The 12,559-nt window shown below is 43.6% G+C and overlaps 1 protein-coding gene across 1 annotated transcript in view; it reads right to left on the bottom strand.

Moving 5' to 3' along the window:
- Nucleotides 1-12,559, bottom strand: part of FLNB (filamin B) — a 132,646-nt gene that overhangs the window by 58,204 nt on the left and 61,883 nt on the right. The window contains exons 5-11 of the mRNA XM_063113504.1: nucleotides 9,093-9,211; nucleotides 8,186-8,263; nucleotides 6,958-7,120; nucleotides 6,213-6,410; nucleotides 3,464-3,601; nucleotides 1,790-1,916; nucleotides 661-797 (exon numbers count right to left, since the gene is read on the bottom strand). Coding sequence (XP_062969574.1) covers nucleotides 661-797; nucleotides 1,790-1,916; nucleotides 3,464-3,601; nucleotides 6,213-6,410; nucleotides 6,958-7,120; nucleotides 8,186-8,263; nucleotides 9,093-9,211 — 960 coding nt within the window. The remainder of the gene's footprint in view (nucleotides 1-660; nucleotides 798-1,789; nucleotides 1,917-3,463; nucleotides 3,602-6,212; nucleotides 6,411-6,957; nucleotides 7,121-8,185; nucleotides 8,264-9,092; nucleotides 9,212-12,559) is intronic.

The raw sequence follows: 12,559 nt of genomic DNA, 5'->3' as shown, positions 1-12,559 counted from the left end.
AAGGACCAAATCTGGCCCACTCCCTGTTTCTGTAATAAAGTTTTACTGGAAAATGGCCACACCCATTCATTTCCATATTTTCTATGGCTGCTTTCAGGCTACAATATCAGAGTCAAATAATTGTGACAAACACCATATGGCCCACAATTTGAAAATATTTGTTATCTGGCCCTTTACAGAAAAAGTTTGCTGACTCCTGATCGAAAATGATCACATATACATCAGATGTCTATTTAAAATATTCTCAGTTATTCCCTCTTCAAAGAATATTGTTTACTTTCCAAATTTCAAATTTTAGCAAAATTCATTCATCATTCATCTAAATTAAGAGTCTGTCAACAATATTTGCTAAGTGCCTACTACGTTCCAAGCATTGTTTTGGGCATAATACCACGTAAGGCCCCTGTGCCCTCCAGGTCTAGTGGATGAACGAATGCCGGTGCCAGAGGCAGCAGGCAATCAGAACGGCAAGAGGAAAATGGAAACTGCAATTCCACAGCAGCATCCAGAGATGGCCTTGGGTGGTCAGGCAGCCTCGGGTGGATAGGAAGCTAAGGGTAGTAAAGCTGGGTGAGGACCCAACACCCAGTCGGACACCATGCCCAGGGACCCTGTAATCCTCAGCCTCCCAGAAGCTGCTGGTCAGCTTCCTCCACTTACCCAGAGACCCCACTTCAGAGCCAATGGACTCCACCACGAAGTCTGCTGACCGCCCGACAATCCCGCCATGGAGGCCAGGGCCCCAAGCACGGACTTTCTGCATGCCTGCTTCAGGGCCAACTTGAACTTCAAAGGGGCTAGAAGGAAAGAAATAGAAGAAGCATTAAAGAAAAGCAAAAAAGGGGTTAGCTACAGCCATAAACTATAGTTCTTTCCCATATTCTTCCCAATTGCTTGATCCTGTCACCTGGAGTCCCAAAATCCAGACAAGCCCTTCCTCCACACAGGCCCCCCCTACAGCCATTGTTACGTCAACAATATAATGTAGTGTGGCTGCCTCGGGAGTTCAGGTGGCCACCCGGTTAGCACTTGAGCCATTCTGCCTTGCTTTATCCTCCTTATCATTTACCTTTTGTGTACAGGGCTACCCAGACTGAGAGCACTGGAAGGTAAGAGAGCCCATATTTCCCCATATACTGATTATGCTTTAACCAGAAAACTAGGTTGAAGAGGGCTTATCTCACACGTGAATGAATGTGTTTTAACTCTGGCGTGGGAGGTTTCAAAAAAAAGTATGCTTAGATACTCAGAACCCTCTAATACCCAAATATTTCTCAGCATGTACTAAATTTATTCAGTTTAAAGTTGCTCCCAGGAGAGCCAGAAACACAGGAATGCAGGGGCAAATGCAATGCCCACAGTCAAAGCTGCAGACTGCATCCAGCAGTCTCTGACAGCACTCGCCTGGATGCCTTTAACGGAAACCACAGCAGATTCTGCCCCCGTGGCATTCATGAACAGAAGCATTCATTGAAAAAAAGAGAATCTCGGTGTATGGAAGATGTATAGACTCTCAGCCATTTGCTCTCTATTACTGCTCCTTCTGGTGTGGTGTCCCTGCCTCCTCCCACCAGCCCCAAACTGCCAGCATTTGATTTAAAGAAGTCAGCTGAAACCACAGCAACTTTCTGCTGCTTTTGAGAATAGGCCAAATGTCTATGTGCTGCTTTAAAAAAAAAGTTTTCAACAAAGCAGACCTCTCTTCTCCCTTCAACCAGAAGTCTGCCCGTGAGTCTGCCCTGGGCCAAGCACACTTCCAGAAGAGACCCATTTCCAGCTGGAGACTCACCTCTTTGGAATGTGGTGTCCCCCCCATGTGATGGCAATGCTGTATTTCCCCAGGGTGCTGGGGTAATACTCAAAGGCATAGACCCCATCCAGAAAGCCTTTCTGCTTCACCAGCTCTTCCAGACCCTCTGTGGGATGGAAGCAGACAATCTTTCCAATACAATCTTAGGCTCAGCATGAGAATCAAAAAGACAAGAACAGAAAGACAGCAACACCCACAAAATATAAGCTACATATGAAAAGTAGGCAGGCCACCTCAGAGTGTGGGACCCCCAAATCCCAGGAGATGAATCCAAGGCTAAAAACAAATCCATTTCTGTTTCAAAGTGAGGAAATGGAAGCTCTCCCAGCTACCTGGCTTTAGCAAGCATTCTCAGCTATGAAGGGCTCTGAGTCCTGACCCTCTTGGGTCTATGTAAAGAGAAATCCAGTCACACCTCAATATTTTCCAACAAACATAGTCATCCTCTTCAGCCCCTCACAAAAACTGGGGAGGGAGCGAACTTTTATGAGTATTTGGCATGAGTTTCAGGTTAAGTGTCCCAGCATATCTTTTTCAATTAAAGCTGGACAACGAAAGCAAGAAAGCCCTGGTGAGCTATCTACAAGCGGACGGGTTTTAGGTGCTACACCACAAACTCCAGACCCAGCCATCAGGCAGTAACTTGTTTTATGTTGAGCCCTGAGGTTTGGCTGGGAAAGCTGTTGAGTCAAACAGGTACCCAAGGTCAGGAAAAAATGCCTCCTTGACTCCTGTTGCAACAAGCTGGGGGGGGGGGGGGGGGATCAGTGCCACAGCAGCTTGGCTCCAGGTCTGGGCAGTCTAGAACCTGGCTACCCTCAGGGCACAGTCCATCCCCAAGCTTGGTGCTCTGAAATTAAATATTAACTTTCTGGAGCTCAGAACACTCCTGCCCCAGCCAGTTGGGAACGCAGACAGTGAGAACAACCCTGGCACAGGAAGCTCAAGATTCCACAAGGCATGGGAATAAAACTGCTAAGGGTTGCTAACTACAACTAGAAATGCTGAGCTGCTTCTCTGTTGTAGGGGAAAACTTGAAAACCAGGAAGACATCCGTCCCTTCTATCTCCTTCCCCAAAAGCGGGAATGAGAATGAGTTGCAGGGTGTAACCTGTCCCTCCACAAATGGCATTTATCTACAAAGAAAACTTAATCCTAGGGAATTTTATTCTTCACTGATCATAGTAATTAAGTACTTGACATAATTTCATAGTCTATAAAATGTAACCTGTAGTGGAAAATCATTGGCTTTGGAGACTGTGCTTGAATTCCAGCTTAGATACCTACAAGCTCTGTGACCTTGGGCAAGAAGCTGCCTTTCTGAGCCTAGGTTTCCTCAAATAAAAAATGGACCACTTCCGGTTTTTCAAGCAACAGCATTTCCCCAAATCCCTTACATCACTAGTTTTTCTACTCCCAGAAGTCTTAACGTAATGTAAGGCTGTCAAGCCACCTACTGTTCTGGCCACATCCAGATCAGACATTACTAATCAATGACTGTTCTCTTCCTCATGGGACCTAGATAGCCTCAAATCCATGACATAGCTCTCTGGGACAAATCAATCAGAACTGGCTGTAGGGTGAAATCCATATCCCATGGCTACAAAGTTAGCCAAAATTACACCAGAGGTAGGGAAAGAATGGAGCACTTACTAGGACCCTTCACATTTACACTGAGCTCCCCACTTCCGGCAGCTTTGGTGTCAACCTTGAAGTCTGCTGTCTCCCGGATCCGGACGCCTTTGGGCTGCAGGCCTCGACCACTGGCCCGGCAGGCATTTGGACTGCAGGCTGCAAGCACGGTTTCAACATCAATTCAATCTTTCATTCTTTAGTCAGAATCAGAAAGCCAAAGTAACTGGGAGCCACCCGCCAAGAAACTGTTTGCTTTGCACAGAGTATGCAGCAGTTGCCCAAGACCAGGGGTCCTGTTCAGGGAGCATACCAGACTAGCAAACAAGGACACAGCATAACGTTGTCCAGCCACACCACAGAAGAACTGGGCAAAACTTACTTTGGCAAAGAAAAGAGGAGAGTGCAGCAAATCCACACTGTTCTCCTGGTACTGGTGTTTATACTTTCATTTGTGAAGCGGAGTTAAGACCAAGTGATGGACATTATTCAAACCTCACCACCACACTCAAGGGCCCAGTAACTGGGAAAACTGGACTTTTTCAAGTCTACTTGGAAAATGCAGCGCTCGAAAATGTCTGTCTGGGTTCCAAACCCTGGGTCAGCTATTTCTAAAAGTCTAAATGTTGTGGCCTTCCACGTGAACGGCCTGGCAGAAACAACAGAGAACTCAAAAGGAGACCAGCTCAGCCTCACGTAGGCTAAGGCAGACCAAGCTTATAGAGCTGTCTGTTAAAAGGCGTTCAAAATGTAGAGCTACAAAAGCTCTACACCACTAATTAGTAGTAAACACCACTCCTGATTTGATTTGGGGGCCTAGTTTAAAAATCTAAAGTTGTAAGTCTAAAAATTAAGGACAAAGGTAGCTTCTAATATTCTTTACATGAGAGGACCACAACACTACTGTTCCATGCGGTTAGCTGGAAGATTGATAAAAAGATACCTTTGTGCCTTAGGAATTCTTTGCCCAGCATGTGCAACCTTCTCATTAAGTAGAAGAGACCAATGGGTAAAATGCCATGTTGTTTATTAGTGGCTATTCTTTCCCAAATCTGACACTACCTATTTGACAGCTCTCTATACACACAGGGTCACAGACTCCAGAAGAGAAGACTCTACTCCACAAAAGGAAAGTAATTACTCTCCTGGCTCCTCTTCCCTGTGATGTCCTAGGCTAGTGATTTGGCAAACAACCGCTTCCCAAAGAGTCACACACACAGCCTTGACATTAGAGACGATTTTAGATGGTTCATGGATGAAATAAGTTTGTGGTGGCATTGTATGGCAAGTGACATTGTTTGTTTTTCCATTGTGAAAATGATATAAAGTTTCTTTTAATATTAAATCATTTAAGGGGGGTTAGTAAATCAAAAGAAAAGGTCTATTAATTAAATACTAAGTAGCAGAAGTGATGGATGAGATGGATATGCCAGAAATGAAGGGGGTGGTCCATGAGTGAGAGGTTGAGAAACATTAGTAGCATAGGAAAGCTGTCCAGAATTCTTTCTTGCCTTATTTCCAAAAGAGTTTTACTTATGATTATGTCGGGGGTTTTCTTGTTTGTTTTTCTTTGTCAAGGGGAGAAAAGTTGGTCATACCAGAAATAAGTCACAACAGGATGACAGGATTTCCTCGGCAGGTTTAAATGTGTCTTAAAACACACACACACTCATGGAAATTCTGAGCATGTGCAATAATCTCAACATCAAAAGGGTAACTGCTCAGTTCATATAAACACTAAATGGAGCTAAAGAATTTAAAGGAAATTGGCAGGTTCTCTGCCATCTTGCGAAGTCTTAAATATGTTTAAATGCAATTAGAGAGTGGGTTTGGGTTTGGCTGGACAAGTTGTAATAACACCTGCACATGAATTTCCTGAAGTCACAAACAGCACAGGCTCAGCTGACATTCAAGCTGCACAAAGAACTGGCAAAGAAGTCCCACCCAACCAGCCCTTACCAAGCAAGAGGCCTTTGGCCCAGTGCTCTCAACTAGGAAGCCAACAGCTTCAGGATCCGGGCTGGCTCAGAGGCAGGATTCAGAAGAGGAAGCCAAGTCTGCAGATGCAGATGCGGAGGACAGAACAGGGAAAGGCAAGTATTGGTTAGAAAAGCCAGCACAGTTGGAAAACAAACAAATAAAAAAAAGGGCAACCAAGTCAGAAAGACAGAGGGTCTAACATTAGAGAAAAATGCATGCTTCTGGCTTCAGAGAGAGTTTAGCAGAGTGGTTAAGGGCAGGGTCAACAGAGACTGTAGTTCTACTCCTGCTGAGACCTCATAGTACTGATACCTAATGTTATGTAAGCCTCAGCGTCTCCATCTGAAAACTGGGGATACTAGTAGTACCTGCAACACACAGGCTAGTGTTATGTCTTTCTTTTTTTTTGTCACAGGCTAGTGTTATGATTAGTGTTAGTGCCCAGCAGCCAGTAAAGGCCATGGAAACTGGAAGGCATCTGATGCTGCTGCTAACCTCAATCATAGACTCCAACCCCTACAACTGCCCAGTCCTGCATCTCTCAGTAACTTTCCTATATGCATGTTTTGGGGGAGATTGAATGAGTTAACACAAGTAAAGCTCTTAGGTCTCAGCATGGCTCATAGAAGATATTAGTATTACTATTTGGGGACAAAGTAAGCCACTTCCCGCTGAAGTGGCCCTGGCAGAAAGGGGATAGGTACGAGCTCAGTGTAGGTCCCCAACCATTTTCCTGGCACAGTCAGCCACCACACCAGAAGCAGATGAAGTCGGCCACCCCATGACTCACCTTCCCCAACCTGCACAACAAAGGGACTCTTGGGAATGGTATCCCCAGCAAAGGAGACCCTGACCACGTGGGGGCCAGGCTGTACTGGTTTGTACACACATCGATACACCTGGTTTCCTTTGTCTTCAACAAGCAATTCCACGGTGCTCTTCCCCTGGGGATCTTCCACCTCAACACCAATGTCACCCACACCAGCTCCTACGAGACAGAGTATCCCATGAGCCCAAGTCATCCCCCTCTCAGAAAGCTTACTGTTAACAGTGCAAAATGCAAACAGGAGAGAGAGAGGCACTCAAGAAGGTCCAAACAACTGTCTTCTTGGGGTACTAGAGGTTATGGCTGAACTTTTTTTTTCACATTTTCTATTTTCTAAATTTTCTACATTGAAAAGAAAGCTGACAATTCAACAGGTAGGTCTTATTCAATCCTTTTTTTCCCCCAATGGATCTTGCAATAGAATTTGGTCTAGTAGATGATTCTTAAAACTTAGTTTCTTTGGAACATTTAGTCAGGTCATAAATGTGCACAGAAATTATTAATCAAAGTCAAGCATGAGTATAAGATTTTTGAGAAGAAAAGCTCGTTTGAAAAAATCTAAAAATATAACTAACACATTTGAAAAAAAATTTTTTTGTTTGTTCAGTTTAAAAGACGAAAGGCTAGGCATCCCAGGCTTCATTTCCTGAGGATTAGATTTCAGGCTTTGGAAGAAAACCCAAAGGTCCATGCAGGACAGGCACATTACCTGCTGTGTAGATGTCAAAGTAGGTGGGCTTATTGGCAATGTTCCCTGCAGCTTCCAGCCCTGGGCCTTTCGCAGTGACCTTACTGGCGTCTCCCTGGGCCTTGTCAACATTCACTTCAAATGGGCTCTTAGAGATGTGCTGTCCTGCAAAGAGGACTGTGACCTATATGTGAAAGATACATGAGATATAATCGTTTCTCTGTGCCCAGTAAGACCACCAACAAGTCACAAGTACTAACGGTCTTCTTTTCCACCCCCTTCAAGATTACACACACAAAGGTGGCTGGAACCAGGAACCCTGGAACCAAGGGAAGTGCCTGAATGGGATTCCCACCTGGCCCTATCAGTCTTATGGCTGGGTCTGGGACCACACCTGTTAGCAAACTAAGCTTATATCAGATGTGCTTAGCCTCTCTAGTAGGAGATGAACAAACACTTATATTTAAATCTCTAAATACTGGCACCTTTAAGAGGGATGCAGAAGGAGCCACCATCCCCCAAAATATAATGTGCAGTTCCAAGATTTCAAACCGTGTAAAAGTGTTTTTCAAAGGACCAAAATCACTCTTATATACGTGAATTGGAGACAAAGTACAATGATTCCCACGTAAAATTTGAGTCATGGCTCTCATGTTTGGAATTTTTCAAGGGTATTATGCTGGGTTTCACGTGAACCCATACTTGACTGGAATGAATTAATTTCATCACAAATGATCCCTCCATATTTCTTTTTTCCAAAATCATGATGCTATAAGAGTATAAAAGAAATCTAAGTCCATGGTTCCAGGTAAATTCGCTAAAGCCTAAGATGGTGAGTAAAGTCTATGTCTCAAAGTTTGGGCACGGTACACGAGAATTGATTGGCCTTGATGTGCTGTCGAGGGCTTTCTTCCAATGAAGGGCACACCCATGTCACCCCACTCTCTTGCAAGAGAGGTTATCTTACCCCTGCCCTTCAGGACATCTGGACACCATCTCAAACAAAACTCAAAATGGGGCTGGAGGGTTAATTCACTCGGTAGAGTATGGTGCTAATAACATAAAGGTCAAGGGTTCAGATCCCCATACTGCCCAACCACCAAAATAAAAACAACCTCAAAATGTTGCTAAGGCAAAGGGCCTAGGGGTCAGTCCCCATCATTTCTCCACTCTAAGGTATCTTTCATCCACACATACGGGAACGAGCCCAAAGAGCAGCCCACGCCATGGCCATGATGCTTCATCTTACTTTGTGCAGCCCGGTGACCTTGGGCAGATACTCCACAGAGTATGTCTTGTTCTTGTCACTGTCAGGGGTCACATGTGCCTAGCAGGGAAAATGAATGACTGTTAGAGAAGGCACCAGGTGTGAGTAAAGAGCACACTGTGTCAGCCAAGGTCCTGCAGCAAGCAGCCTGGTCAGGAACCCTGAAGGCGCTGGCTATTTACTGTCCTGCTGCTCCTCCAGAGTGCCCCAGGAGAGAAGCAGCCGAAAGTCACAGAAACAAAACGACACAGCACAAAAGTCAGAACTCTACACTGTCTCAAAGATGGTCCTCTAGACGAGAGAATATGAAACAAGTAACTAAAACCTTTACTGGCTCAGCAGTTATTGAGAGCTCATGAAATGCCAGGCCCAGCATGAGGTCACAAAAATAAAATGAGCAAGTTGAGCACAATCCCTGCCTCATAGGGGAAAAGCAGACAATACATAATAAACTTAGAATTTCAGATTGTGCTAAATGCTAGGAATAAAATATGGATCTAAGAAAATAAATGAACAGAGAACAACATGTGCAAAGGCCCTGGGAGAGGAACCAAAGAATGGTCAGCTTGGCAGTGTGGGAGAGAGTAGGGCAAGAATCACCTGGTTATTCTGGCCATCGATACCAAAACCTCAACAAAGCCTTTGCTATATCCAAGGTCCTCTTAATTCTACTCAACATTGTGTCTTGGGGAATCAATTTATAACATATTTCAAGGCACTACCCTTGGACAGGTTACTTTAACTGTGATAAGCCTCAGTATCCTTTTGGTAAAATAAAGTTTTGGTTGTGAGCTATAATGAGGAAACTGGGGACACAGTCCCTAGTCCTGTTCCAAGCCCCAGATGCTCCAGGGATGGTGGACAGGAGAGGCGGTGTCCTCCAACATACCTCCTCTTTGTTCCCTTCTGGGTCCTCAACAAACACCATCACGTCTCCTTGCCCAGCGCTGATTGTGTCCACAGTGAACTTGGCCGGCTGCTTCACCATGTTTCCAGTGGGCTCGATTCCTGTCACAGGTTTACACAGCACATTACAAGCAGGACCAGACCCTGGCACAAGCCATCACCCACCGTGTCTCTCTCAGGGAACTGAGAGATGAGACCCAGCCTTACAGATTCTGTGTGGGCGACAGGGACAAACTGCCATGACAAGGACAATGAGACAGGGTGAGGGCCTTCATTTTGTCCATGTTGCTTAAGCAACATCCAGTTCTGAAAAATTCAGAGCAATTCACTTAAGAGTCTACACAATAGTGAAAAATAATGTGGTTAGTAACTAGTTAGTGGTAACTAGTGGCTTGCCATAAGGGAGGCAACACAGGAAGAGGTGGAAGGCTCATTTTTCATTAAACACCACTTTGTATCACTTGAATTTTTTTAAATTACATGTTATTTTTTAATTAAACTTTTTACTTTAAGATAATTAAGCAAACTAATTTGAGATATATTCACATGCAGGTATAAGACATAATACCTTTTACCTAGTTTCCCCCAATGGTAACACCGTACAAAACTATAGTACAATATCACAACCAAGATACTGACATTGATAGTCAAGATATAGAACATTCCATCAGCACAGGAGCCTCAGATTGCCTCACCGCTGATGACCACAAATCTATTCTCCATCTCTATAATTTTATCATTTTAAGAATGTTATATAAATGGCTGGCCGGTTAGCTAAGTTCGTTAGACCACAGCCTTATAACACCAAGCTCACAAGTATGCGTCCCCTTACTGGCTGGCCACAAAAAAAAAAAAAAAAAAAAAGTATATAAATGTAATTATATACTATGTAACCTTATAGGACTGGCCTTTTTTTCCCCCCACTAAGAATTCTCTGTGCATTCATCCAGATTGTTGCTTGTATCAATAGTTTGTTCCTTTTTATTCCCAAGTAGTATTCCATGTATGGATGTACCACAGTTTAAGCATTCACCCACTGAAGGATACCTCAGTTGTTTCTAGTTGCCTGTTACTTATGTAGCTGCTATAAACATTCATGTATAAGTTTTGTGTGAACGTAATATACACTGGTACTTCAAAAAGTTTATGAAAAGAATTATGACATGTGTATTGTCATTTAATTTTACTTTTCCATGAACTTTTTGAAGTACCCTCATATATATCTCTGTCCCTGGTTACTGATACAGGGTTCCTAAAACCCTTGTAATTTCCAAGTGATAGGGGTTCTAGGAGCATCCTTTGTTTTTCTTTGACCCAGATCTTGATACAGAGCTCCTAAACCCCTTGGAATTTCCTGGGTGATAGGAGGTAATGTTCTAATTTTCTAATGAGGCAACTTTTGGTGGGCTCCTGGATGAGGGCTGGTCACCAGAAAGACTAAGCCCTGATTAGAAGCCTGGAACTTTTAGCCCCACCCCCATTCTCCAGGGAAGGGAGAGGAGCTGGAGATTGAATAAATCATCAATCATGCCCATGTGAAGACGCCTCTATAAAAAACCCTAAAACGCGGGGCTCAGAGAGCTTCTGGGTTGGTGAACACATCCATGTTCCAGGAGGGTGGTGCATCCCAACTTCGCGGGGACAGAAACTCCAGTGCTCAGGATCCTTTCGAACCTCACTCTATGTACCTCTTCATCTGGCTGCTCATCTATATCCTTTATCATATCCTTTACTACATAATAAACCAATAACATAAGTGTTTCCCTGAGTTCTGTGAGCTGTTCTAGCAAATGACTGAACCTGAGGAGGGGCTCCAATCTGTAGCCACGCTGGACAGAAGTTGTGGTTAACCTAAGGGCGCACCACTTGAGATTGAAATCTGAAGTGGAGGGCAGTCTTGCAGGGCTAATCCCTTAACCTGAGCTATCTCCAGGTAGATAGTATTAGAACTGAATTGAATTATAAGACACCCAGTTGGTGTGCACAGACAACTGGAGAATTGATTGGTGTGGGAAAAAAACCCACACATTTTGGTGACCAGAAGTGTTGAGAAGAGTAGTAAAGGAGGAAATAAGAGTTTTTTTCCTTCAGTTGTGAGTGAGAGTATAGAAGGAAAAACAATCTCTCCTATACAATAAGTTTTCGGTCCTCTGAGATAAATGTCAAGGAGTGCAACTGCTGGATCGTAGAGCAGTTGCGTGTTTAGTTTTTTGGTTTTTGGGGGTTTTTTTTAAAGAAACTACCAAATTGTGTTCTAGTGTGGCTATACCATTTAATATTTCCATCAACAATGCAAGAGTAATCCAGATCCAGTTTCTCCACATTCTTGCCAGCATCTGATGTTCTCGCTAGTTTTTATTTTAGTCACTCTGATAGTGTTTGTGGTTTTAATTTGCATTTCTCTGAGGGCTAATGATCCTGAACATGTTTTCATGTGCTTCCTTACCATTTGTATATCCTCTTCAGTAAAGTGTTCATGTCTTTTGCCCATTTTTTAATTGGATTGTTTGGATGTTTTGTTTTGTTTAACTTTTGAGTTTCAGGAGTTACTTAGATGTTCTAGGTACTAGTGCTTTGTTGGATATGTGGTTTGCAGATATTTTCTCCCAGTCTTTAACTTGATTTTTTATCATCTTAACTGTAAAAAGTTAATTGTTTTATTATGTTTTTAAAAGCAAAATCTAGCCCTAGGCCCTTCATCTCACCAACATTTTGAGTTCTGTTTGAAATGGTGCCCGGGTGACCTGAAAGGCAGGGACTGAGAGAGAGCCTGTCTTACAGGAGAGTGAGGTGACCCAGGGGTGTACCCTTCATTGGAAGAAAGCCCTCGACAGCACATCAAGGCCAATCCCCATGTACCATGCACAGACTTTGAGACACAGGCCATACATTTTTTAACTTTTTAAAGTTTTTTATTTTGATGAAGTATAAGTCATTTTTTCCTTTTATGGATCATGCTTTTGGTGTCAATTTTAAGAATTCTTTGCCTACCCTGTAGTGGATTGAATTATGTCCCCCCAAAACTCATCGAAGCTTACTTGTATCCCCCAAGTTCTATGTATTAGAAACTTAGCCCCCACTGTGACTGTTAAGAGAGTGGGAAATCCTATTATGGTAATTGAAAGGTGGAGCCTTAAAGAGGTGATTGGATTGTAGGACCATGCCACAGTGAATGGATTAAAAATGGTGGTCAAGGGTGTGGTTCTGAGGGCTTTAAAATAAGAGGAGAGTCTTGTCTGTCTGTCTGTCTGTCTGTCTGTCTCTCTCTCTCTCTCTCTCTCTCTGTGCTCTCTCTCCTCCTTCCACCATCTTGCAATGTGAGACCCCTGGGTCACTGTTGCCACCACCAGATGGACTTTGGACTGCCCAGCCTCAGAAACTATAAGCAATAAATGTCGTTTTTCTTTATAAATCACCCAGTCTCAGGTATTCTGATATAGCAACATAAAA

Source organism: Cynocephalus volans, chromosome 11, assembly GCF_027409185.1.
Source record: "Cynocephalus volans isolate mCynVol1 chromosome 11, mCynVol1.pri, whole genome shotgun sequence".
NCBI classification, from domain to species: domain Eukaryota; kingdom Metazoa; phylum Chordata; class Mammalia; order Dermoptera; family Cynocephalidae; genus Cynocephalus; species Cynocephalus volans.
The sequence above is the reverse complement of the archived record's forward strand: the minus strand, read 5'-3'. Positions and strand labels throughout refer to the sequence as shown.